General features: G+C 39.3%; 1 protein-coding gene across 1 annotated transcript in view; it reads left to right on the top strand.

Moving 5' to 3' along the window:
* Positions 1-14,581: 14,581 nt before the first annotated feature.
* P2RX2 (purinergic receptor P2X 2) overlaps positions 14,582-24,720 on the top strand; it is a 176,857-nt gene continuing 166,718 nt past the window's right edge. The window contains exons 1-5 of the mRNA XM_053700556.1: positions 14,582-14,724; positions 15,216-15,366; positions 15,635-15,706; positions 16,034-16,109; positions 24,486-24,582. Of these exons, the coding sequence (XP_053556531.1) occupies positions 14,582-14,724; positions 15,216-15,366; positions 15,635-15,706; positions 16,034-16,109; positions 24,486-24,582 (539 nt within the window). The remainder of the gene's footprint in view (positions 14,725-15,215; positions 15,367-15,634; positions 15,707-16,033; positions 16,110-24,485; positions 24,583-24,720) is intronic.

Genomic DNA, 24,720 nt, shown 5'->3' with positions numbered 1-24,720 from the left:
ACATTTCAACTTCTGTTGTTTCTTCAAGGACATGGTTGGAGGATCATTTTACCAAAAGTTCCTTGATTCCTCAAGACAAGGGTCACCTTTTTTAGGTTTCCAGATAGATTGTGTCAATGTCTTTGTTTCTAACAGACAAGAGACAATTTTTATTGGGTTCAGCTTTGTCTCTATTATTTCCTTCAGTAGCTATATGCATGGAAATTTTAGATCTCATGACTGCAGCATTGGATTCGATTCTCTTTGCTCATTTTCATATAAAACCTCTCCAGTTTTTAATGCTGAATTAATGGTGCAGGGATTATTCTAGGATATCACATTTAATATCCTTGAATCCCAATATTCAACTATCTCTGACTTGGTGGTTAGATCACCATCGTATAGTTCTACGGGTCTCTTTGGTTCATCCAACCTGGACTGTGATCACAACAGATGCGAGTCTTTTAGGTTGGGAAGCTGTCTGGGGATCTCTGACAGCACAAGGGGTTTGGAAATCTCAAGAGGCGAGATTATCTATCAATATTTTGGAACTCTGTGCGATTCTCAGAGTTCTTCAGTTTTGGCTTCTATTTGAAGAGAGAGACGTTTATTGGTTTTCAGACAGACAATGTCACAACTGTGGCGTATGTCAATCACTAGGGTGGGACTCTCAGTCCTCAGGCTATGAAAGAAGCATTTTGGATACTTGCTTGAACAAAATCCAGCTCCTGTCTAATTTCTGCGGTCCATATCCCAGGTATAGACAATTGGGAAGCGGATTATTTTTGTCATCAAGCTTTGCATCCAGGAGAATGGTGTCTTCACCCAGATGTCTTTTTTTCAAGTTGTTCAGATTTGCGGGCTTCCAGAAATAGATCTGATGGCATCTCATCTAAACAAGAAACTTCCCAGGTACCTATCTAGGTCTAGGGATCCTCAGGCGGAAGCAGTGGATGCATTGACACTTCCTTGGAGTTATCAACCTGCCTATATTTTTCCGCCTCTAGTTCTTCTTCCAAGAGTGATTTTCAAAATCATCATGGAGCAATTGTTTGTGCTGCTGGTGGCTCCAGCATGGCCGCTCAGGTTTTGGTATGTGGATCTTGTTCGGATGTTCAGTTGCCAACCTTGGCCATTTCCATTAAGGCCAGACCTTATATCTCAAGGTTTGTTTTTCCATCAGGATCTCAAATCATTAAATTTGATGGTATGGAGTTTGAATGCTTAGTCATAGAAGTTTCTCTGACTCAGTGATTAAAACTATGCTGCAGGCTCGTAAATCTGTGTCTAGAAAGATTTATTATCGAGTTTGGAAGACTTACATTTCATGGTGTTCTTCTCATAAATTCTCTTGGCATTCTTTTAGAATTCCTAGAATTTTTCAGTTTCTTCAGGATGGTTTAGATAAGGGTTTCTCTGCAAGGTCTTTGAAAGGACAAATCTCTGCTCTTTCTGTTCTGTTCCACAGAAAAATTGTTAAACTTCCTGATATTTATTGTTTTGTACAGGCTTTGGTTCGTATCAAGCCTGTCATTAAATCAATTTCTCCTCCTTGGAGTCTTAATTTGGTTTTAAAGGCTTTACAGGCTCCTCCGTTTGAGCCTATGCATTTTCTGGACATTAAATTACTTTCTTGGAAAGTGTTGTTCCTTTTAGCCATCTCTTCTGCTAGAAGAGTTTCTGTTTTATCTGCTCTTTCTTGTGAGTCTCCTTTTCTGATTTTTCATCAGGATAAGGCGGTTTTTGCGGACTTCGTTTTAATTTTTACCTAAAGTTGTGAACTTTAACAACATTAGTAGAGAAATTGTTGTCCCTTCTTTGTGTCCTAATCCTAAGAATTCTCTGGAGAGATCCTTACATTCTTTGAATGTGGTAAGAGCTTCGAAATATTATGTTGAAGCTACTTTCAGGAAGACTTCTAGTCTATTTGTTATCTTTTCCAGTTCTAGGAAAGGTCAGAAGGCTTCTGCCATTTATTTGGCATCTTGGTTAAAGTTTTTGATTCATTATGCTTATTTGGAGTAATTCCCCGCCTCAGAGGATTACGGCTCATTCTACTAGGTCAGTTTCCACTTCCTGGGTTTTTAAGAATGAAGCTTCTGTTGATCAGATTTGCAAAGCAGCAACTTGGTCTTCTTTGCTTACTTTTTCCTAAATTCTACCATTTTGATGTTTTCTCTTCTTCAGAAGCAGTTTTTGGTAGAAAAATACTTCAGGCAGCTGTTTCAGTTGATTCTTCTGCTTATATTTTCAGTTTCTTTCATTATATGATTAAAACTTTTGATTTGGGTTGTGGATTATTTTTTGAGCGGAATTGGCTGTCTTTATTTTTATCCCTCCCTCTCTAGTGACTCTTGCGTGGAGTTCCACATCTTGGGTATTTGCTATCCCATACGTCACTAGTTTATGGACTCTTGCCAATTACATGAAAGAAAACATAATTTATGTAAGAATTTACCTGATAAATTAATTTCTTTCATATTGGCAAGAGTCCATGAGGCCCACCCTTTTTATGGTGGTTATGATTTTTTTGTGTAAAGCACAATTATTCCAATTCCTTGTTGATGCTTTCGCTCCATTCTTATCACCCCACTTCTTGGCTATTCGTTAAACTGAATTGTGGGTGTGGTGGGGGGTGTATTTATAGGCATTTTGAGGTTTGGGAAACTTTGCCCCTCCTGGTAGGAATGTATATCCCATACGTCACTAGCTCATGGACTCTTGCCAATATGAAAGAAATGAATTTATCAGGTAAATTCTTACATAAATTATGTTTTTGTGACTTGTCCACCAAATATGGCCCATTCCATATGACCTATATTCTTAGGTCAGATCTATGAGGATATAAGACTATTTCTTAATGATATCTTAGTACCCAATTTAAATCCCCATTGTATAATCAAGCGATGCTCTGTGCCAGAAAGTAATTGTTACATAAATTGTGTAATATAGAATGTGTATGTCTGATTGGCGTAGCTAGCCTTCAAAGTTAAATGCATTTTTATAACAGTTTTCAATGGAGAATAAAACAAAAAAAACACAGTTTTACATATTATTTACACCCTGACATACAAATCAAACAACAAGAGAAAAAGGTAAGCATAGAAAAGATCACTATTAAAATATTTTATCATGAAAATAAAGTTAAATGAGTACAACTGAACGATCCTTAAAGGGACATGAAACCGAATATTTTTCTTTCATGATTCAGATTGAGAATACAATTTAAACAATTTTCCAATTTACTTCTATTATTTAATTTGCTTTGTTCTTCAGATATCCTTTGTTGAAGAAATAGCAATGCACATGGGTGGGCCAATCACACAAGGCATCTATGTGCAGCTACTGATCCTATTTAGATATTGTAACGGTACCAACCGGATACCAAGGGTTAACACCAGGGAACAATGTCCTGCATAGGGAATCAGCAATTCACAACCCAGCCAGTTTTCAGGTTTTAAACAGAATGAATTTTTATTAAGGCTCATATGCCCAGTATTTATGCAGGTCTGACCCCCCCAGAAGGGGGGTTGAAAGAATGTTGTACATTGAATGGAGGGAACACGCCCTTTTACATGATACAATAGAATACCTTGCTCAAGCTGATAACAATTTAAACACAGACACACACTTGGCTTTCCTTATCATCTAGGGTCTGCTCTCTGAGGTTGATTAAACAATGGACTGTGTATCAATAACATTAATGACAGTGCACAATAGCTGAGGCTAAAGCTGAACACAGTTAACTCTTTCAGTGCTGACAGAAGGGTCTGTCACATCTACATAGCACAATATACAGCCTATAGACAACCTTTCTTATGTTATAGTCCAGAAGTGGCTAGGTTTGCCACAATGCTCCCCCAGAACCAAGCCGGCATACACAGTCTGATCCCAACGGATCGGCTTGGGGATGTCCGGGGCAACAACTTTCGGCTCAAGTAAGCTACGGGGTGTTCTCCGCCATCTGCTCCAACTTGGCTCAGTACTGCCCCCACCCCAAACATGGAAGCGTCTCTTCCCGGAGGGACTGGGCTTGGGTAGTCACAGGGTTAACATCAGCGGGATCCATGGGAGCATAGGCAGAAACAAGGGGGGCCAAGTCCTTTCCAAGGAGAACATCAGCAGGTAAGTCCTTCTTGACCCCCACATTCACAAGTCTAGCGCCCACTCCCCAATCCAAATGTACCCTGGCAACCGGTAGGCGGAACACAGTGCCCCCTGCTACCCTCACAGCCACAGTGTCTCCAGTGTGCTGTTTCTCAGGCACCAAGTTCTCTTGAAGCAAGGTCATGGTAGCACCAGTATCCCGTAGACAACTGACCTCCTTCCCATTCACTTTAACCCATTGCCGGTTATTCCGGTGGGCAGCTTGCACGGGGTCTGCTTCATGTAGGCTGCCCCAGCATTCTGGCGCCTCTACGTAGCGGGCCACAGGCTGAGGATTATGTGGGATTCCGCCAGCGGGTCTTCTCCAGGACTGTGCTTGATTCGCTGCGTTTAGGGGACACTCTGGTCTTTTGTGCCCTAGTTGCTTACATCCAAAGCACCGAATAGGTTGTGAGTAGCCCCGCGAATTGAACCGGGCTCTCTGAGGGTAGTTCGTGGCCGGAGGCCGTGTGGTATAGCGGTGCGCCGGGGGTTGGTAACTGGCAGCTGCTGGGGTGACTGGGGGTCTGTACTCCACTCTAGCAGTGGGCAATCGGTATACTGCTCCCCCTGCCCCTCGTACTGCCACGGATCCGCCAGTGGGTGCTGTATCCGGCACCAAATGGGGAGCTATCAGGGTTAAAGTAGCTCCCGAATCCCGAAGTCCCTGGACCGACATCACCTCATGCAGAATTCCCAGGGGTTCCTCGGCTTGGGTGCTCAACACCTCATGAGCGGCTGGCTCCGTTTGGTAATGGTGAGCAGCCGCCCTTGGGGCCAGGTTCTGTCTGACCTGGTTCCAAGCTTGTCTGCTCCGATTTTGGGTGCACTCACGTGCCATATGTCCCCACTGCTTGCAGGTGTGGCATTGTATATTAGCCCGTCCGTTGTTAGGCTGTAGTCCATGGTGCCTCCTGGCATCAAAATGCTGGTCTGCTAATCTGGCTGCTTCGGTTAAGGTGAGGGGTTTTCGATCTCTCACCCATTCTTGGGCTTCTGGGGACAAGCCGTTAAAGAATTGCTCCAACAGCATCAGTTGTCGCAATTCTTCCATGGTGGTAGCTTGGCTGGCCTGTATCCACCCCTGAGATGCTTGATCCAGCTTGTGGGCCCACTCTGCATGGGAATCTCTTTCTGGCTTGCGCAGGCCTCTAAACTTGCGCCGGTATGCCTCTGAGGTAATGGCATATCTTTCCAAGATCGCTCTCTTCACTTTAGCGTAATCCTTGCTGTCCTCCCTGGGTACAGCGCGATACGCTTCCGCTGCCCTACCGGCTAGCTTGCCTGCTAGCACCAGCACCCATACGGACTGCTCCAAATCATGTAACTCGCACAGTCTCTCAAAATCCTGTAAATACCCATCAATCTCATCCTTCTCCTCACAAAACATTTTAAATGCATGGTATGGGATTTTGGGTCTTACTGGGTTGCTGAGTGCGTCCAAAATGGATTCTGCTCGGGAGGATGCATTCCGCGGACTGTGTGCCATCACATACTCCTGCACATCTGCCATTACCACGGATAGCATATCCCGTGGTACAGGTTGGGGTAAAAATTCCAGCCTGGTCCTCATTTCCCTCTGGTATAGGGTCTCCTCCATGGCTGCTGGAGGCGTAGCGCTGCGAGCTCTGTCTCCCTCCATCAGCTCAGCAATTAATATAGCCTTGGGTTTGCTGCTGCCTATCTTTCCCCTGGCTTCTAGCAGTTCCTTTTACGTTTGTCTCTTTAGCTTAGAATAATCCATCTCCATTCACTTCGGTCCCTGGTACTCCTTCCATCTTAGTCAGTATTGTAGTAATCCCCCTCTTCCTGAGGTTACTGGCTTGTGTAGTTGCTCTTCTGGGCGATAAGGTTCATTCCGTCGCTTGCCACCAATTGTAACGGTACCAACCGGATACCAAGGGTTAACACCAGGGAACAATGTCCTGCATAGGGAATCAGCAATTCACAACCCAGCCAGTTTTCAGGTTTTAAACAGAATGAATTTTTATTAAGGCTCATATGCCCAGTATTTATGCAGGTCTGACCCCCCCCAGAAGGGGGGTTGAAAGAATGTTGTACATTGAATGGAGGGAACACGCCCTTTTACATGATACAATAGAATACCTTGCTCAAGCTGATAACAATTTAAACACAGACACACACTTGGCTTTCCTTATCATCTAGGGTCTGCTCTCTGAGGTTGATTAAACAATGGACTGTGTATCAATAACATTAATGACAGTGCACAATAGCTGAGGCTAAAGCTGAACACAGTTAACTCTTTCAGTGCTGACAGAAGGGTCTGTCACATCTACATAGCACAATATACAGCCTATAGACAACCTTTCTTATGTTATAGTCCAGAAGTGGCTAGGTTTGCCACAGATATGATTTTCAACAAAGAATAATAAGAGAATGAAACAAATTAGATAATAGAAGTAAATTGCTAAGTTCTTTACAATTGCATGCTCTTTCTAAATCATTTGGGTTTCATGTCCCTTTAAACTCAGTAACAATAAATATATATGAGAAAAAAAAGGTTAAATTAAAGCTTTTTTATTTTGTATCTAACATTAGTGCTTGTTTATGTACAACTGAGCATGAGAAGCAGATCTACTACTAGTAACTTCACAAGCACAAACACAGTTTTTCCTCAGTACAGGAACCTCTGCTATACAAAAAACATAATTTATGTAAGAACTTACCTGATAAATTCATTTCTTTCATATTAGCAAGAGTCCATGAGCTAGTGACGTATGGGATACACATTCCCACCAGGAGGGGCAAAGTCTCCCAAACCTCAAAATGCCTACAAATACACCAATCACCACACCCACAAATCAGTTTAACGAATAGCCAAGAAGTGGGGTGATAAGCAAAAAGTGTGAAGCATAAATATAAGGAATTGGAATAATTGTGCTTTATACAAAAAAATCATAACCACCACAAAAAAGAGTGGGCCTCATGGACTCTTGCTAATATGAAAGAAATGAATTTATCAGGTAAGTTCTTACATAAATTATGTTTTCTTTCATGTAATTAGCAAGAGTCCATGAGCTAGTGACGTATGGGATAATGACTACCCAAGATGTGGATCTTCCACGCAAGAGTCACTAGAGAGGGAGGGATAAAATAAAGACAGCCAATTCCGCTGAAAATAATCCACACCCAAACAAAGTTTAAAACTTATAATGAAAAAAACTGAAAATATAAGCAGAAGAATCAAACTGAAACAGCTGCCTGAAGTACTTTTCTACCAAAAACTGCTTCAGAAGAAGAAAACACATCAAAATGGTAGAATTTAGTAAAAGCATGCAAAGAAGACCAAGTTGCTGCTTTGCAAACCTGAACAACCGAAGCTTCATTCCTAAACGCCCAGGAAGTAGAAACTGACCTAGTAGAATGAGCTGTAATCCTTTGAGGCGGAGTTTTACCCGACTCAACATAAGCATGATGAATTAAAGATTTCAACCAAGATGCCAAAGAAATGGCAGAAGCCTTCTGACCTTTCCTAGAACCGGAAAAGATAACAAATAGACTAGAAGTCTTTCGGAAATTCTTAGTAGCTTCAACATAATATTTCAAAGCTCTAACTACATCCAAAGAAAGCAATGATTTCTCCTTAGAATTCTTAGGATTAGGACATAATGAAGGAACCACAATTTCTCTACTAATGTTGTTAGAATTCACAACCTTAGGTAAAAATTTAAAAGAAGTTCGCAACACCGCCTTATCCTGATGAAAAATCAGAAAAGGAGACTCACAAGAAAGAGCAGATAATTCAGAAACTCTTCTGGCAGAAGAGATGGCCAAAAGGAACAAAACTTTTCAAGAAAGTAATTTAATGTCCAAAGAATGCATAGGTTCAAACGGAGGAGCTTGAAGAGCCCCCAGAACCAAATTCAAACTTCAAGAAGGAGAAATTGACTTAATGACAGGTTTTATACGAACCAAAGCTTGTACAAAACAATGAATATCAGGAAGATTAACAATCTTTCTGTGAAAAAGAACATAAAGAGCAGAGATTTGTCTTTTCAAGGAACTTGCAGACAAACCTTTATCCAAACCATCCTGAAGAAACTGTAAAATTCTCGGAATTCTAAAAGAATACTAGGGAAAATGATGAGAAAGACACCAAGAAATATAAGTCTTCCAGACTCTATAATATATCTCCCTAGATACGGATTTACGAGCCTGTAACATAGTATTAATCACAGAGTCAGAGAAACCTCTTTGACTAAGAATCAAGCGTTCAATCTCCATACCTTTAAATTTAAGGATTTGAGATCCTGATGGAAAAAAGGACCTTGTGACAGAAGGTCTGGTCTTAACGGAAGAGTCCACGGTTGGCAAGAGGCCATCCGGACAGGATCCGCATACCAAAAACCTGTGAGGCCATGCTGGAGCCACAAGCAGAACAAATGAGCATTCCTTCAGAATCTTGGAGATTACTCTTGGAAGAAGAACTAGAGGCGGAAAGATATAGGCAGGATGATACTTCCAAGGAAGTGACAACGCATCCACTGCTTCCGCTTGAGGATCCCTGGATCTGGACAGATACCTGGGAAGTTTCTTGTTTAGATGAGAGGCTATCAGATCTATTTCTGGGAGACCCCATATTTGAACAATCTGAAGAAATACCTCTGGGAGAAGAGACCATTCGCCCAGATGAAACGTGTGGCGACTGAGATAATCCGCTTCCCAATTGTCTATACCTGGGATATGAACCGCAGAAACTAGACAGGAGCTGGATTCCGCCCATACCAGAATTCGAGATACTTCTTTCATAGCCAGAGGACTGTGAGTCCCTCCTTGATGATTGATGTATGCCACAGTTGTCACATTGTCTGTCTGAAAACAAATGAACAATTCTCTCTTTAGAAGAGGCCAAGACTGAAGAGCTCTGAAAATTGCACGGAGTTCCAAAATATTGATCGGTAATCTCACCTCCTGAGATTCCCAAACCCCTTGTGCTGTCAGAGACCCCCACACAGCTCCCCAACCTGTAGGACTTGCATCTGTTGAAATTACAGTCCAGGTCGGAAGAACAAAAGAAGCCCCCTGAACTAAACAATGGTGATATGTCCACCACGTCAGAGAGTGTCGTACAATCGGTTTTAAAGATATTAATTGAGATATCTTAGTGTAATCCCTGCACCACTGGTTCAGCATACAGAGCTGAAGAGGCCGCATGTGAAAACGAGCAAAGGGGATCGCGTCCGATGCCGCAGTCATAAGACCTAGAATTTCCATGCATAAGGCTACCGAAGGGAAAGATTGTGACTGAAGGTTTCGACAAGCTGATATCAACTTTAGACGTCTCATGTCTATCAAAGATAGAGTCATGGATACTGAATCTATCTGAAAACCTAAAAAGGTTACCTGTGTCTGAGGAATCAATGAACTTTTTGGTAAATTGATCCTTCAACCATGATGTTGAAGAAACAACACAAGTCGATTCGAATGAGATTCTGCTAAATGTGAAGACTGAGCAAGTACCAAGATATCGTCCAAATAAGGAATACCACAATACCCTGTTCTCTGATTACAGACAGAAGGGCACCGAGAACCTTCGAAAAAATTCTTGGAGCTGTGGCTAGGCCAAACGGCAGAGCCACAAACTGGTAATGCTTGTCTAGGAAAGAGAATCTCAGAAACTGATAGTGATCTGGATGAATCGGAATATGCAGATATGCATCCTGTAAATCTATAGTAGACATATAATGCCCTTGTTGAACAAAAGGCAGGATAGTCCTTACAGTTACCATTTTGAATGTTGGTGTCCTTACATAACGATTCAATATTTTTAGATCCAGAACTGGTCTGAAGGAATTTTCCTTCTTTGGTACAATGAAGAGATTTGAATAAAACCCCAGTCACTGTTCCAGAACTGGAACTGGCAAAATTACTCCAGTCAACTCTAGATCTGAAACACATTTCAGAAATGCTTGAGCCTTCGCTGGGTTTACTGGGACACGGGAAAGAAAAAATCTCTTTGCAGGAGGCCTTATCTTGAAGCCAATTCTGTACCCTTCTGAAAAATGTTCTGAATCCAAAGATTGTGAACGGAATTGATCCAAATTTCTTAGAAAAAACGTAATCTGCCCCCTACCAGCTGAGCTGGAATGAGGGCCGCACCTTCATGTGGACTTAGGAGCTGGCTTTGATTTTCTAAAAGGCTTGGATTTATTCCAGACTGGAGATGGTTTCCAAACTGATACCGCTCCTGAGGATGAAGGATCAGGTTTTTGTTCCTTGTTGTGACGAAAGGAACGAAAACGATTATTACCCTGGAAAGAAAGGGAAAGCAGAGTAGACTTAGAAGACATATCAGCATTCCAAGTCTTAAGCCATAAAGCTCTTCTAGCTAAAATAGCTAGAGACATATACCTGACATCAACTCTAATGATATCAAAGATGGCATTACAAATAAAATTATTAGCATGTTGAAGAATAAAAATGCTATGAGAATTATGATCTGTTACTTGTTGCGCTAAAGCTTCTAACCAAAAGATGAAGCTGCAGCAACATCCGCTAAAGATATAGCAGGTCTAAGAAGATTACCTGAACACAAGTAAGCTTTTCTTAGAAAGGATTCAATTTTCCTATCTAAAGGATCCTTAAGGAAGTACCATCTTCCGTAGGAATAGTAGTACGTTTAACAAGAGTAGAGACAGCCCCATCAACTTTAGGGATTTTGTCCCAAAACTCTAATCTGTCAGATGGCACAGGATATAATTGCTTAAAACGTTTAGAAGGAGTAAATGAATTACCCAAATTATTCCATTCCCTGGAAATTACTTCAGAAATAGCACTAGGGACAGGAAAAACTTCTGGAATAACTACAGGAGATTTAAAAACCTTATCTAAACGTTTAGATTTAGTATCAAGAGGACCAGAATCCTCAATTTCTAATGCAATTAGGACTTCTTTAAGTAAAGAACGAATAAATTTCATTTTAAATAAATATGAAGATTTATCAGCATCAACGTCTGAGACAGAATCCTCTGAACCAGAAGAACCATTAACAGAATCAGAATGATGATGTTCATTTAAAAATTCATCTGAAAAATGAGAAGTTTTAAAAGACTTTTTACATTTACTAGAAGGAGGAATAACAGACATAGCCTTCTTAATGGATTTAGAAACAAAATCTCTTATGTTATCAGGAACACTCTGAGTATTAGATGTTGACAGAACAGCAACAGGTAATGTAACAGTACTAAAGGAAATATTATCTGCATTAACAGTTTGTCATGACAAAACAGTACAAACAACAGCTGAAGGAACAGATACCATAAGTTTACAGTAGATACACTTAGCTTTGGTAGCTCCAGCCCCAGGCAGCGATTTTCCAGAAGTATCTTCTGACTCAGTTTCAACGTGGGACATCTTGCAATATGTAATAGAAAAAACAACATATAAAGCAAAATTGATCAAATTCCTCAAATGACAGTTTCAGGAATGGGAAAAAAAATGCCAGTGAACAAGCTTCTAGCAACCAGAAGCAATAAAAAATGAGACTTAAATAATGTGGAGACAATAGTGACGCCCATATTTTTTTAGCGCCAAAAATGACGCCCACATTATTTGGCGCCTAAATGCTTTTGGCGCCAAAAATGACGCCACGTCCGGAACGCCGACACTTTTGGCGCAAAAGAACGTAAAAAATGACGCAACTTCCGGTGACACGTATGACGCCGGAAACAGAAAAAAAAATTTTGCGCCAAAAAAGTCTGCGCCAAGAATGACGCAATAAAATGAAGCATTTTCAGCCCCCGCGAGCCTAACAGCCCACAGGGAAAAAGTCAAATTTTTAAGGTAAGAAAAAAATGATTTATTCATATGCATTATCCCAAATATGAAACTGACTGTCTGAAATAAGGAATGTTGAACATCCTGAGTCAAGGCAAATAAATGTTTGAATACATATATTTAGAACTTTATAAAAAAGTGCCCAACCATAGCTTAGAGTGTCACAGAAAATAAGATTTACTTACCCCAGGACACTCATCTACATGTTGTAGAAAGCCAAACCAGTACTGAAACGAAAATCAGCAGAGGTAATGGTATATAAATAAGAGTATATCGTCGATCTGAAAAGGGAGGTAAGAGATGAATCTCTACGACCGATAACAGAGAACCTATGAAATAGACCCCGTAGAAGGAGATCATTGAATTCAAATAGGCAATACTCTCCTCACATCCCTCTGACATTCACTGCACGCTGAGAGGAAAACCGGGCTCCAACTTGCTGCGGAGCGCATATCAACGTAGAATCTAGCACAAACTTACTTCACCACCTCCATAGGAGGCAAAGTTTGTAAAACTGATTTGTGGGTGTGGTGAGGGGTGTATTTGTAGGCATTTTGAGGTTTGGGAGACTTTGCCCCTCCTGGTGGGAATGTGTATACCATACGTCACTAGCTCATGGACTCTTGCTAATTACATGAAAGAAAAACTATAATTCTACAGATGGAACAAAAAAAATGACATCAATATTTAGCCAATAATTCTCACATTATTTATTACCAATGTTGGGAGATGTGATGTAGAGAAATAGGAATGTTGATGAGAATGTTTATGATTAAAGGGAAAAAAAAGGTCAAAACTGAAATGTGCATTTTAATTTTAAATAGAAGTATTTTTGCAGTATGTATTTCTATTAGCAAAAATGCTTATAGTAAAAGTTATTACTGTATTTCAGCAGCATACGCACATATGCTGTGAAGGCTAACGCAGCAGTATTTAAACACCACACCTTCTTGTAGAGAGCAGTGGCTTGTATAATGCACAGATGCAATACATACTGCTGCACAGGCCCTCACAGGATATGTGCATATGCCGCTTGTATAATGCACAGATGCAATACATACTGCTGCACAGGCCCTCACAGGATATGTGCATATGCCGCTTGTATAAAGCACAGATGCAATACATACTGCTGCACAGGCCCTCACAGGATATGTGCATATGCCGCTTGTATAATGCACAGATGCAATACATACTGCTGCACAGGCCCTCACAGGATATGTGCATATGCCGCTTGTATAAAGCACAGATGCAATACATACTGCTGCACAGGCCCTCACAGGATATGTGCATATGCCGCTTGTATAAAGCACAGATGCAATACATACTGCTGCACAAGCCCTTACAGGATATGTGCATATGCCGCTTGTATAAAGCACAGATGCAATACATACTGCTGCACAGGCCCTCACAGGATATGTGCATATGCCGCTTGTATAAAGCACAGATGCAATACATACTGCTGCACAGGCCCTTACAGGATATGTGCATATGCCGCTTGTATAAAGCACAGATGCAATACATACTGCTGCACAGGCCCTCACAGGATATGTGCATATGCCGCTTGTATAAAGCACAGATGCAATACATACTGCTGCACAGGCCCTTACAGGATATGTGCATATGCCGCTTGTATAAAGCACAGATACAATACATACTGCTGCACAGGCCCTCACAGGATATGTGCATATGCCGTTTGTATAAAGCACAGATGCAATACATACTGCTGCACAGGCCCTCACAGGATATGTGCATATGCCGCTTGTATAAAGCACAGATGCAATACATACTGCTGCACAGGCCCTCACAGGATATGTGCATATGCCACTTGTATAATGCACAGATGCAATACATACTGCTGCACAGGCCCTCACAGGATATGTGCATATGCCGCTGAATAATAGTCATTACTTTTACTAGAAGCATTTTTGCTGATGGAAGTATAATGCAAACATGTTTGTATTTAAAATTGGAATTCACCCATGCATATTTCAGTTTAGACATTTCTATCCCTTTAACTGGGACATTAGGATAGGTGGAGCTATAAGAAAAGGTTTTCGGGACTAATAGGGAGAGTTACAGGGACAGGTTATATATAGGGAAATGTTATATGGAGAAACAGAAAGAAGTATTCAGAAAGAGAATTATGGAAGGAAATATAAAAAATGGAATTGATAGAAATATTTTATACCAAGAGTTTATATGAATCAAATCTTATAATTGTCCCTTTAACTATTTTTTATATATATGCAGACATCTACTTATCTAAGAGACCTAATTTATATTTGAATATCTGATGTTATATATGTTTAGAGCCAAAAATGTAATGTAAAATTCTATGGACTCTATACAGTAATGTTCTTCTCCTTATTGCCCAATAGAGGGCGGCAGCATACTAGTTCCTACCTATTCAGACCCCTTTATCTCCTGTAACTCCCCCCACACTCACTCACTCACACACACATACAAGATCAGCAGTAATTACTTTACTGTTATCTTCTGGATGAGCTGTAAGGCAATGCAGATCCACTAATACAGGCTGGAGCTGGGGATGCAGGAATGCTGCCTCTTCTCTTACAATAATTTGGTAAGAGAGTTAAGAGCTTTTTCCTCAAGTGTAAAAACCTGTGCCAGTCTGTGCGCACATAAAGTAGCCTGGCTCATGACCGGCTGCAGAGCCCGCTCCCTGGCATGGGTTGGGCAGTTGTGGGAATACGAGACACCAAAAGTGATTGTGGTGAAGAATCGTCAGCTGGGGACCATCTACAGATTGCTGCAACTGCTCATCATTCTCTACTTTGCATGGTAAGTGTGAAAAAGCAGGAGAGGAGTGCAGGGCACAGATAATTGAGGGGGTACAGAGAACAAAAAATGGGCAGGGTAAGGAAAATATTAAACACAAAGGGCAAATTGAGGGGTGGGGGGAATTTTTTTTTTATCATAGAGAGCTGAATAAGACTTAATAAGAACCTTCATGCACATAGTTAGAGAACCTGAGGGCAAAGACTGGGCATAAGTCAAAGTAATCAGTACAACAGGACACATAGTGATCAATGTGTATGGGAACAGCAGTGTGTAGGAAAACTATTGGGATTAAAGTGGTGGGGAACTGTGGACAGATATATGTAGAGGAGGGACAGAACAATACAGGTTCTCTAGTTGTGTGGGCATAAATAGGTGAGGTTAGGACACAAATATGGAAGTGCTGAACAAGGTGAGGGGGTACAGGGTGGACTGAGAATGCTAGAAGTGTGCAAGTTACATAGAAGTAACCTCATTTGCCCCCCTCTTTTTAGGTATGTGTTTGTGGTACAGAAGGGTTATCAGGCAAGGGAGATCGGACCAGAAAGTGCTGTAATTACAAAGGTCAAAGGGGTATCCTTATCCAAAGCCCCCAGAGGAGCCAAAAAAATCTGGGATGTGGCTGATTATGTGACACCTCCGGAGGTAAAAAAAATGTATAAGAAAAAAAGGGTTGAAGGATACTGATTGGATTGAAAAGAGAATGATGAACAGGATTAGAAGAGCAGATAGAGAATGGGGTGAAAGAGAGAAGAGAATTGTGGGTAAGAGGGACAAAGGGTAGAGGGTTTGAAGAAAAGGGATTGCTGGAATAGAGAAGAAATGGCTCAATTATAGAAATATCCAGACAGCAATTGATGGAAATAAAAGCAAGATGGATTGAGAATGAATGACCTCTTTTTCTGTACAACAGGGAGGCAGCATCTTCACCATTATTACCCGGACAGAAAGTACCAAGCTGCAGACCCTGGGAACCTGCCCTGAGGTGAGTGGGTCATTGTAACGTGTGGAACAAAGGGGTGGCAGCATAACCTTTATTATAAGCAGACACTGATACCTTTTAATAAATCACCAGAGTCATAAGTGAAGATGTTGCATTTCATAAGCTTCACAGACTCTTTATTAGATATAGGGATTAATGAACTTCAGGGGGGTGCAGAGACTTTTTATAGAACATTAAAATGAAACCTGATATCAATATAAAGACTCCCTTATTTTATATTGGAAGGAGGAGGGCTATTATCTATTATTACTATTATCCTATAGTTACCTGGTGCTCATTACTCTGGTTTATTGTCTCCCTTTGTTTCAGAGTAGGGCTGTAAAGAATGCATTGTGCCTGTACGACAGTGACTGTACACCAGGAGTCATGCATTTACTGGGCAATGGTAAGTGACTTAACATTTACCCACTGCGTGTGCTGCAAGTGTACTCTGCACTTTATAAAGCTCCTGTAAACATCCATGGCCATTTTAAATTGTCATCATATTTTTAAAGGACATTCTAGACAAAAACAAAAAGAACATTATAGAATATCATTTTTATCACATGAAGAATTGTTAAAAGGGATATGAACCCCCCCAAAAAATATTCTGTTATTCAGAGCATACAATTTTAACATGTTCAAATTTGCTTTGTTCCCATGGTATTCTTTGTTGAAGAAATGCTTTGGGTATGCGTCTGGAGAACCACATGGCAGGAAATAGTGCTGCTGTCTAGTGATCTTGCAAATGGATAACTGATCCAAACATGTGCATGCTCCTGATCTTACAGCGCTGCTTTTCAACAGAAGATACCAGGAGAACAGGGGGAGGGGGGAATTGATAACACAAGTCAATTAGAAAGTTGTTTAAAATTGCACGCTCTATTTGAATCATGAAAGAAAAAAATTGGGTTTCGTGTCCCTTTAAACAGAATCTGATACTAGCAGCATGCGATATAATGTACTATTTATTTTCATTGGCTGAAAGAAACAACTCCTGTAGTTTTATTGGCAGACAAGGACAGGTCTCTACAAGTCTGGAAAAGAAAAGTATATTTATTATGCTGCACAGCAACACCCATCACTACAAATAGGAAAATGTTACCCTTTAGAAAAACAAATAAATGTGTGTTAGATCCTATTAAATTCATTCCATGTTAAATGCCCATAACTAGAATGTACCTGGATATCTGGCTGACATATTGGGTTCCAGGTTAAATGAGAGGAAAAAGCAATACACAAACTAGTGTGCTCTGGGAATCTGTCATGTGACCAGCTATGTCTGGTCCTGCTAGGTCACTTTATCCAGGGTTCATAGCATTGAGATCTTTTTATTTGTTTTGTCTAACATGGAATGCTATTTTAGCTACACGTGCGTAAATCTCCAACAACAGGAACAACGCCGAACAATTCACGCACAGCAGTATTTTCCTTTGGGTGTCACAATAATATTTCATAACAATTTTGAGGGTAGTACAGTGCTAGCCACGGAGTAATTTGGAGGAAATACTTTATATTAAGAAAATAACCAATTTAATAATTATTTGTTTCAATAGAAAGATAGTTCAATAATTCAAGTCTATTATGTCTGTTTTTTACGGGCCAGATTATGAGTGGAGCGCAAAATTGTGCTTCTGCGAGCGCAATATTTGCGCTCCACTCAGTAATATCGGCGCATGAAAATGTGCGCTGGTATTACAGGTTCAGTGCATTCACGTTACAGGGAAGCTTTGCGCTCACAAGAGTGTGCTTCAATAGCCTACAATGGGAGCCTTGTTCTCATACCATGAGACATGACTAAGAACCTAGCGCAGCAAAGGGGGTAAGTCGTGCAGCGATGGGCAGCAAGTTTTAAATATATATGTATATATACATATGTATGTGTTTAAATGTAGCCACCAATTAGCAAGCGCTACCCAGGTGCTGAACTAAAAATGGGCCGGATCCTAAGCTTAGATTCCTGCTTTTTCAAATAAAGATAGCAAGAGAACGAAGAAATAAATAGGAGTAAATTAGAAAGTTGCGTAAAATTGCATGCTCCATCTGACTCATGATGATGTGTTGCGTATCTCTTTAAGTTTCATTCTGCCAGTTCTGAGCATGAGCAAATCTGACTCCCTGATTATCAAGACCACAACCTCCTTGTAGGTCAGTGACAGGAAGTGATGGACACTGCACAACTGTAGTTTAAAAAATAAATAGGCAAAATCTATTTAAACAGATGAATAATACATATTGCAATTATTTCTATTAAGTATAAACAGCTGCTTAGTTTTTTTTATTACAACAATGAAACATATTGTTTAATCTGTTTAATGATTTAGCTGCTTAGAACAATTATCTCCCCACTCTTTAGTCAATGGGCTCATGGAATGAATACAAATTAAAGGGTCGGCAAACACATTGTAATTACAAAATAATAATAATCTTCCAATAGGTTAACATGAACTGTCAGCAGGGATTGAGCTATTCTGTAATTGATTAATACCTTGTTTGCTGCAATAATTTTTCAGTGGTCAAACAACACCCACCACTTTTCTTATTTGGAGGAGCTAATCTGGATGAGTGGAGGAGATGTCAGAGCTTCCCATTATTTACCTCAGTAGAAAAGTTAAAGGGATATAAAACCTATGATTTTCCTTTAATGGTTTAGATAGAGTACATGATTTTAAACAACTTTCTAATGTACTTCTATTATCAAATTTGCTTTGTTCTTTTTATATTGTTTGTTGATGGAGCAGCACTACTGGGAGTTAGCTGAATACATCAGATGATTTAATGAAAAGAGGCATATATGTGCAGTCACCAGCTAGTAAATATCTCCCAGTAATGCATCTGTGCTCCCGAGGCTACCTAGGTATTCTTTTAAATAAAGGATACCAAGAGAATGAAGCAAATTAGATAACAATAGTCAGTTGGAAAGTTGTTTAAAATATGAAACACATTTTTTTCTTTCATGATTCAGATAGAGCATACAGTTTTGAGACAACCTCTACCAATTTACTTGTATTACTATACTTACTTAATTCTCTTTATGTGTTGAAGAAGCAATAATGCACTACTGGGAGCTAGCTCAGTAGCAGACCCACTCAACCGAGGGCCCTGCTGCAAAAATGTTTGGTCCCCTCAAAGGTAAATCAGTAGTAAGCAACAGTAATAATATACATGCTGCTCTGTATAATAATGTTAGATAGATAAATAGATGGATAGAACTGCAACCTGCACTAATTAAAGTCTCCCATGCATTAAGATTGTACACAGTCTGCACACGTCAATATATGCACTGGCTGCTGTGGGCCCCCCAGGCCCTGGTGCCACTGCACCTGCTGCACCAATGGTAGCTCCGCCCCTGAGCTAGCTGAACACATAGGGTGAGCCAATGACAAGAGGCATATATGTGCAGCAACAATCAGTGAGCTCCAAGTAGTTCATTACTGCTCCTAAAACCTACCTAGATGTGCTTTCAACAAAGGATACCAAGAGAACAAAGCAAATTAGATAATAGAGGTAAATATTAAATGACATGCTCTATCTGAATCATGAAAGAACATTTTTTTCATACAGGTGGTGAGAGTCCACAATCCTTTACTCATGGGAATTCTCTACTGCTACGAGGAGGCAAAGATTCCCAAACCCCAAAAGATCTATAAAATCCCTCCCAGCTCACACATACCCCAGTCTTTACTTTGCCTCCATTTGCCATTTTTGGGTTTCATGTCTCTTTAAAACAAGATTCTGGATTTCTAACAACATAGTTTTAACATGGGTTATTTAATTTGTTCACAACCTACCACATGATTACCACTATCTAATGTTCTTAGGTCACAGTAACTCACATAATGGTAATATAATGAGCTAATGATTTAATATTGCAAGGAAGCTAACTCGAAGTATTCTATACTGTCTTTATGAGGCTATATTACTACAGTAACTAACCTGCTAACAAAAGGAAGTAGCACAGATACATTATTACAAGAGATTCAGGTAAATACTATGTATCTGAGTCGTATGCACAAAGCTATGTGCTATCCCAGTATCTTGTGGTTGGCCTCAGGGCAAGTGTGTGTATATGTTAATCTGGCAGTGTGACTATGACCCTTTTATTTGTGGCAATCATGCTGGGAGCACTCGGCACTGATTGGGTTAACCTCACAATATAGGTGACACCCTTTACAAGTACTTTTAAAGGGATACTGAACCCACATTTTTTCTTTCATGATTCAGATAGAGCAACAATTTTAAGCAACTTTAATATACTCCTTTTATCAATTTTTCTTAGTTCTCTTGGAATGTAAGCTTATGAATCGGCCCATCTTTGGTTCTGCACCTGGGTAGCGGTTGCTGATTGGTCTCTAAATGTAGCCACAAACCAGCAAGTGCTACCAAGGTGCTGAACCAAAGATGGGCTGGCTCGTAAACTTACATATCTGCTTTACTACATAGCTTTAAAGGGACAGTGTACTGTAAAATTGTACTCCCTTTAATGTGTTCCCAATGATTCAGTTTACCTACTGGAATGTCTGAAAATAGCTAGTTACCCTTATTTTGGTATTTGAAATAGCTAAATTTGCATGCTAAATCCCCACCTATACTGAAAATGTGGGCAATAGAAAAAAAAGTATGTAAACAAGACCTAGCAGAAGAAATTACACTCCCAGCGGGGGAATTACTAAAATGATAATTTTCAATTGTTATAAAAAAATTGTTTCTGTAGAGTGATAAGATAATGAGATTTGTTCTCCTGGCAGTCTCAGCCCATTTTAATGTGATGTGAATTAAAAAAAAAAGCAAAAACAGCTATTTAATATACAAAAATAGACTAAAGTGGCAATTTCCCTTGCACATTAAGGGGAAATCAATTTTACAGTACTCTGTCTCTTTAAATAACGTTGTAGAAAACAGAAACGGGACTCGTATTACATTATACACTTGCTGGCTTTATGAATGGCTGTATCAAGGGGGACTTGTGAGAATGCTGTACTAAAATGTTTTCTTTTTCACTGCATCATATAGCGGTTAATCACAATCTTTCCGCTCCCGATAACTCAATGAGTCAGCTGCTAAAAGCTCACAATGCAAAAGTTTTCAATTAAAAAGTTCCCAATCCAGACGTAGCATTCAATTTGAAAAAAAAAACAACTTTCTAATTTACTTCTATTATCATTTTTTTTTGGTATCGTTTGTTGAAAAGCAGTGATTTAAGTCCTGGAACATGTACGTGTCTAGAGCACTATATGGCAGCAGTTTTTTAAGAATTTGCAAGAGCACTTAGATGGCAGCACTATTTCCTGCTATCTATTTTGGGTTTCGTAACCCTTTAAGCACTTGTTATCAGTATTCAAAATGTGAATCCATCTGAAAATGACATATACAATGGCCCTTTCACACCTCTTAAAGGGACACTGAACCCAAAAAAAATATTTTGTGATTCAGATAGAGCATGCAATTTTAAGCAACTTTCTAATTTACTCCTATTATCATTTTTCTTCTTTCTCTTGTTATCTTTATTTGAAAAAGAAGGCATCTAAGCTTTTTTTTTTTTTTGGTTCAGGACTCTGGACAGCAGTTTTTTATTGGTGGATGAATTTATCCACCAATCAGCAAGGACAACCCAAGTTGTTCACCAACAATGGGCCGGCATCTACACTTACATTCTTGCATTTCAAATAAAGATACCAAGAGAATGACACAAATTTGATAATAGGAGTAAATTAGAAAGTTGCTTAAAATGTCATGCTCTACGGGTCTATCTGAATCACGTGTCTCTTTAAGGTTACAATACAGTTCTTTTGAACTAACCCCTTTTATTTAGTGTGCAAGGAAAATCATAATTTACATCTGTGAGATTAGCCTATTGTAATCCAAATCCATTCTGATCACTGCTAAATAATAAGAATACATTTGTATATAGGCAAGGTGGGTATAGTGGGCATGTTTGCTCAATGGTTGTATTGACACAAATAATATTTTACTATTGTAGCTGCAAAAATCTTGTGCACATGGGATTGCGCCTTCGTGATTAGGCTTTCAAAAAGAAACACACCTTTGTGACCAGGCTTTTATACAGGATTGTGCCTACATGATCGTGATTTTAATAGCATAGCTACAGAAAGTGGAAATCTAGGGCAAAAAGGGGCAATGATATTTGAAAACCCAGTTATGAATATGCCTGCATTGAAAGTGACAATCACAACCATTGCGAATTAAAGACAAGCATTTTAGAAAGTGATTGCTTCACACAATTGCTAGATGTTGGCATCCTGATCTCACTTTTCCTGAAGGTCCCCTTAGATGGACGAGATATTACGTGTTCAGTACATAAACAGTCTAGGTCCTGCCCACTGCAGAGAGGCTATACAATAGAAAACAAATGAGCTTTAATGAATCATGACCATGCGTGCAAATACATCTCTAAAATGTTGCCTATGGACTAGAATTATTCCAAATTGTCTTGGATACTTGCAAAGATGTCAAAAAAGTTAACTTGGGATTTAATCAAGTGCATTTTAAGTGTTGAATTTGACAAGTGTAAAATGGTTTCAGAAACCTGTTAAAACGTATTGAGAAAATGGATTGTGAGCGCTAAGAAAACTTTGGCTGCAAAAAAAATGTTTTTGTTTGGCTCAGCAAAAATGTGCTTGTGGCTCCAAGAAACAGACAGATTGTAATAAAATGAAAAGTGCCCATAATTCTTTGTTCTAGTATCGTTTCATAGGACATAACTATCTGCTTTGCATGAGATTGTATTAAACTGCAAGACTTTATTCAGCTCATACATTTTGCTTGTTGTCTCTTTCACTTGAGCTATAACTTACATGTGTCTGCCTACTGAACAGTGTGCATGATATATTAATGTAACAATATAATTTGTCAGAAGGCATCATCACAACATTGGCCCATTAGCGTGCAACTATCTATCCCAAGATACACAAGCAGGAATACAAACAGGTGTACAAATCAACACAGCTGTACCTTGCACTGCTGCTTAAAGGGGCACCAAAGGGATTTTTCTAAAAGAGGACATTTTAAAATGTTTTTGACTTTTGTAAAAAGGATGTTTCTGTACTGAAGTACTCAAGTACATATCAACCAGTAAATCAGTGGGGGTTCTGCTTACCAGCCAGTAAGCAATTAGTACTTAAAGGGAAAGAGTACTGTAATATATTTTTTCCCTTTAGAGTGGATGCCAATAATCAATTTTACCTACTTGAGTGTATTCAATTATGTACAAGTAACTAATTCTTAATTGTGAGACTTAAAATAGCTATTTTTCCTGTGAGATCCCAGCCCTTTTTATAGGGTGTTCCTGCAAAAGCTTTAAATACAATGATCTCTTTTCTGCTCATTGCCTGAGTGCACTGTCCCTTTAAAGGGACACTGAACCCAATTTTTTTTCTTTCGCGATTCAGATAGAGCATACAATTTTAAGCAACTTTCTAATTTACTCCTATTATCAAATTTTCTTCATTCTCTTGGTATCTTTATTTGAAATGCAAGAATGTAAGTTTAGATGCCGGCCCATTTTGGTGAACAACCTGGGTTGTTCTTGCTGATCGGTGGATACGTTCATCCACCAATGAACAAGTGCTTTCCAGGGTTCTGAACCAAACAAATAGCTTAGATGTCTTCTATTTCAAATAAAGATAGCAAGAGAACGAAGAAAAAATGATAATAAAAGTAAATTAGAAAGCTGCTTAAAATTGCATGCTCTATCTGAATCATGAAAAAAAATAATTGGGTTCAGTGTCCCTTTAAGGTCTAGTTGCATTCTCTTTTAGCTTCAAATTCACACCAAATTACTTTTATCATCCAAAAATATTTCACATGTTTAAATAGTGCTCTTTCCAATGCATGATAGTGATTTTTTAGCCTTTCCTCTCCTTTTAATTTCAGATCTGTGGTGTTGAGAAAGATTGCTTTTACTAATGGAGCTAACCAGAGTGCTGAAACAGCAAACAGGGCACAATAGATTTTTAAAAAAACCTGAAAAATTATTAATAAATCAAAGATACGTACATTTGATAAGCAGTCATTTTTACAGTCAGTTGGTTAAACTGTAATATTTTGACAATACACCCAAACTATCTATGTACCCTGATAGGACTATATAAAAAATATACAAAGCAAATTATTGCAGGGCTGGTGCATATAAAGGGCTAGAATTGCGGTAGCAATTAGTGCTCCGAAAATTAACCAGAGATCAGAGCATTAAAGCTTTTTTGTTTAAAAAAAATGTAGCATATATATTTATGTGTTAATATATATGTAAATAGTCATATGCATTTATATTTACTAACTGCTGTCATTGCTGCGCTACTTATCTCTTTGCTACACAAGAAGCCTATGGAAGCACGCTCTCGTGAGCGCAATGCTTCCCAGCAATGCGAAAGTTGTAAACTTCTAATACCAGCGCACATTAGCATGCGCTAGCATTACAAAGGGAAGCACAAATATCGCTTTAGCTAAAGCGATATTTTGCGTTCCACTTGTAATCTGGCCCATAAATGTTAGACACAAAACAACATTTAATTGTTTTTTTACAGAAAAATCCAGTTACAATTTTAAATAAACTTTATTGTAAAAAGATATTGGGATCTGAGCAGTACACTGTCATTTCTAACAAGCTGTGCTATGAGGATCTTCTCAGTCCCTCATAAATCATTATTTTTTCCTAACCTTTAAAACATGTAACTTTCTGAGGCAAATAAATAAAAAACAAAAAGAAAAAGTATGAAAGCTAAGGATAGAGAAGTGTAACGCATTTCATTGTGCACTTTTGCAGGGGAGCAGACAGGACGCTGTGTTAACGCTTCACGTGGTTCACTAAAGATCTGCGAGATATTTGCCTGGTGTCCTCTGGAAGACGAATATGTGACCAGGTCAGTAAATAAATACAGTTAATATGTCTTTCAGTTTCTAAAGCATCAGAAATTAACACTGTAAGATGATATATATATATATATATATACACACACACACACCTTAGAGTCCTTCCCAGTTCAACACCTTCTCATATT

This window comes from Bombina bombina, chromosome 2, assembly GCF_027579735.1.
Source record: "Bombina bombina isolate aBomBom1 chromosome 2, aBomBom1.pri, whole genome shotgun sequence".
Lineage (NCBI taxonomy): Eukaryota > Metazoa > Chordata > Amphibia > Anura > Bombinatoridae > Bombina > Bombina bombina.
This window is presented reverse-complemented; position numbering and strand designations above follow the sequence as displayed.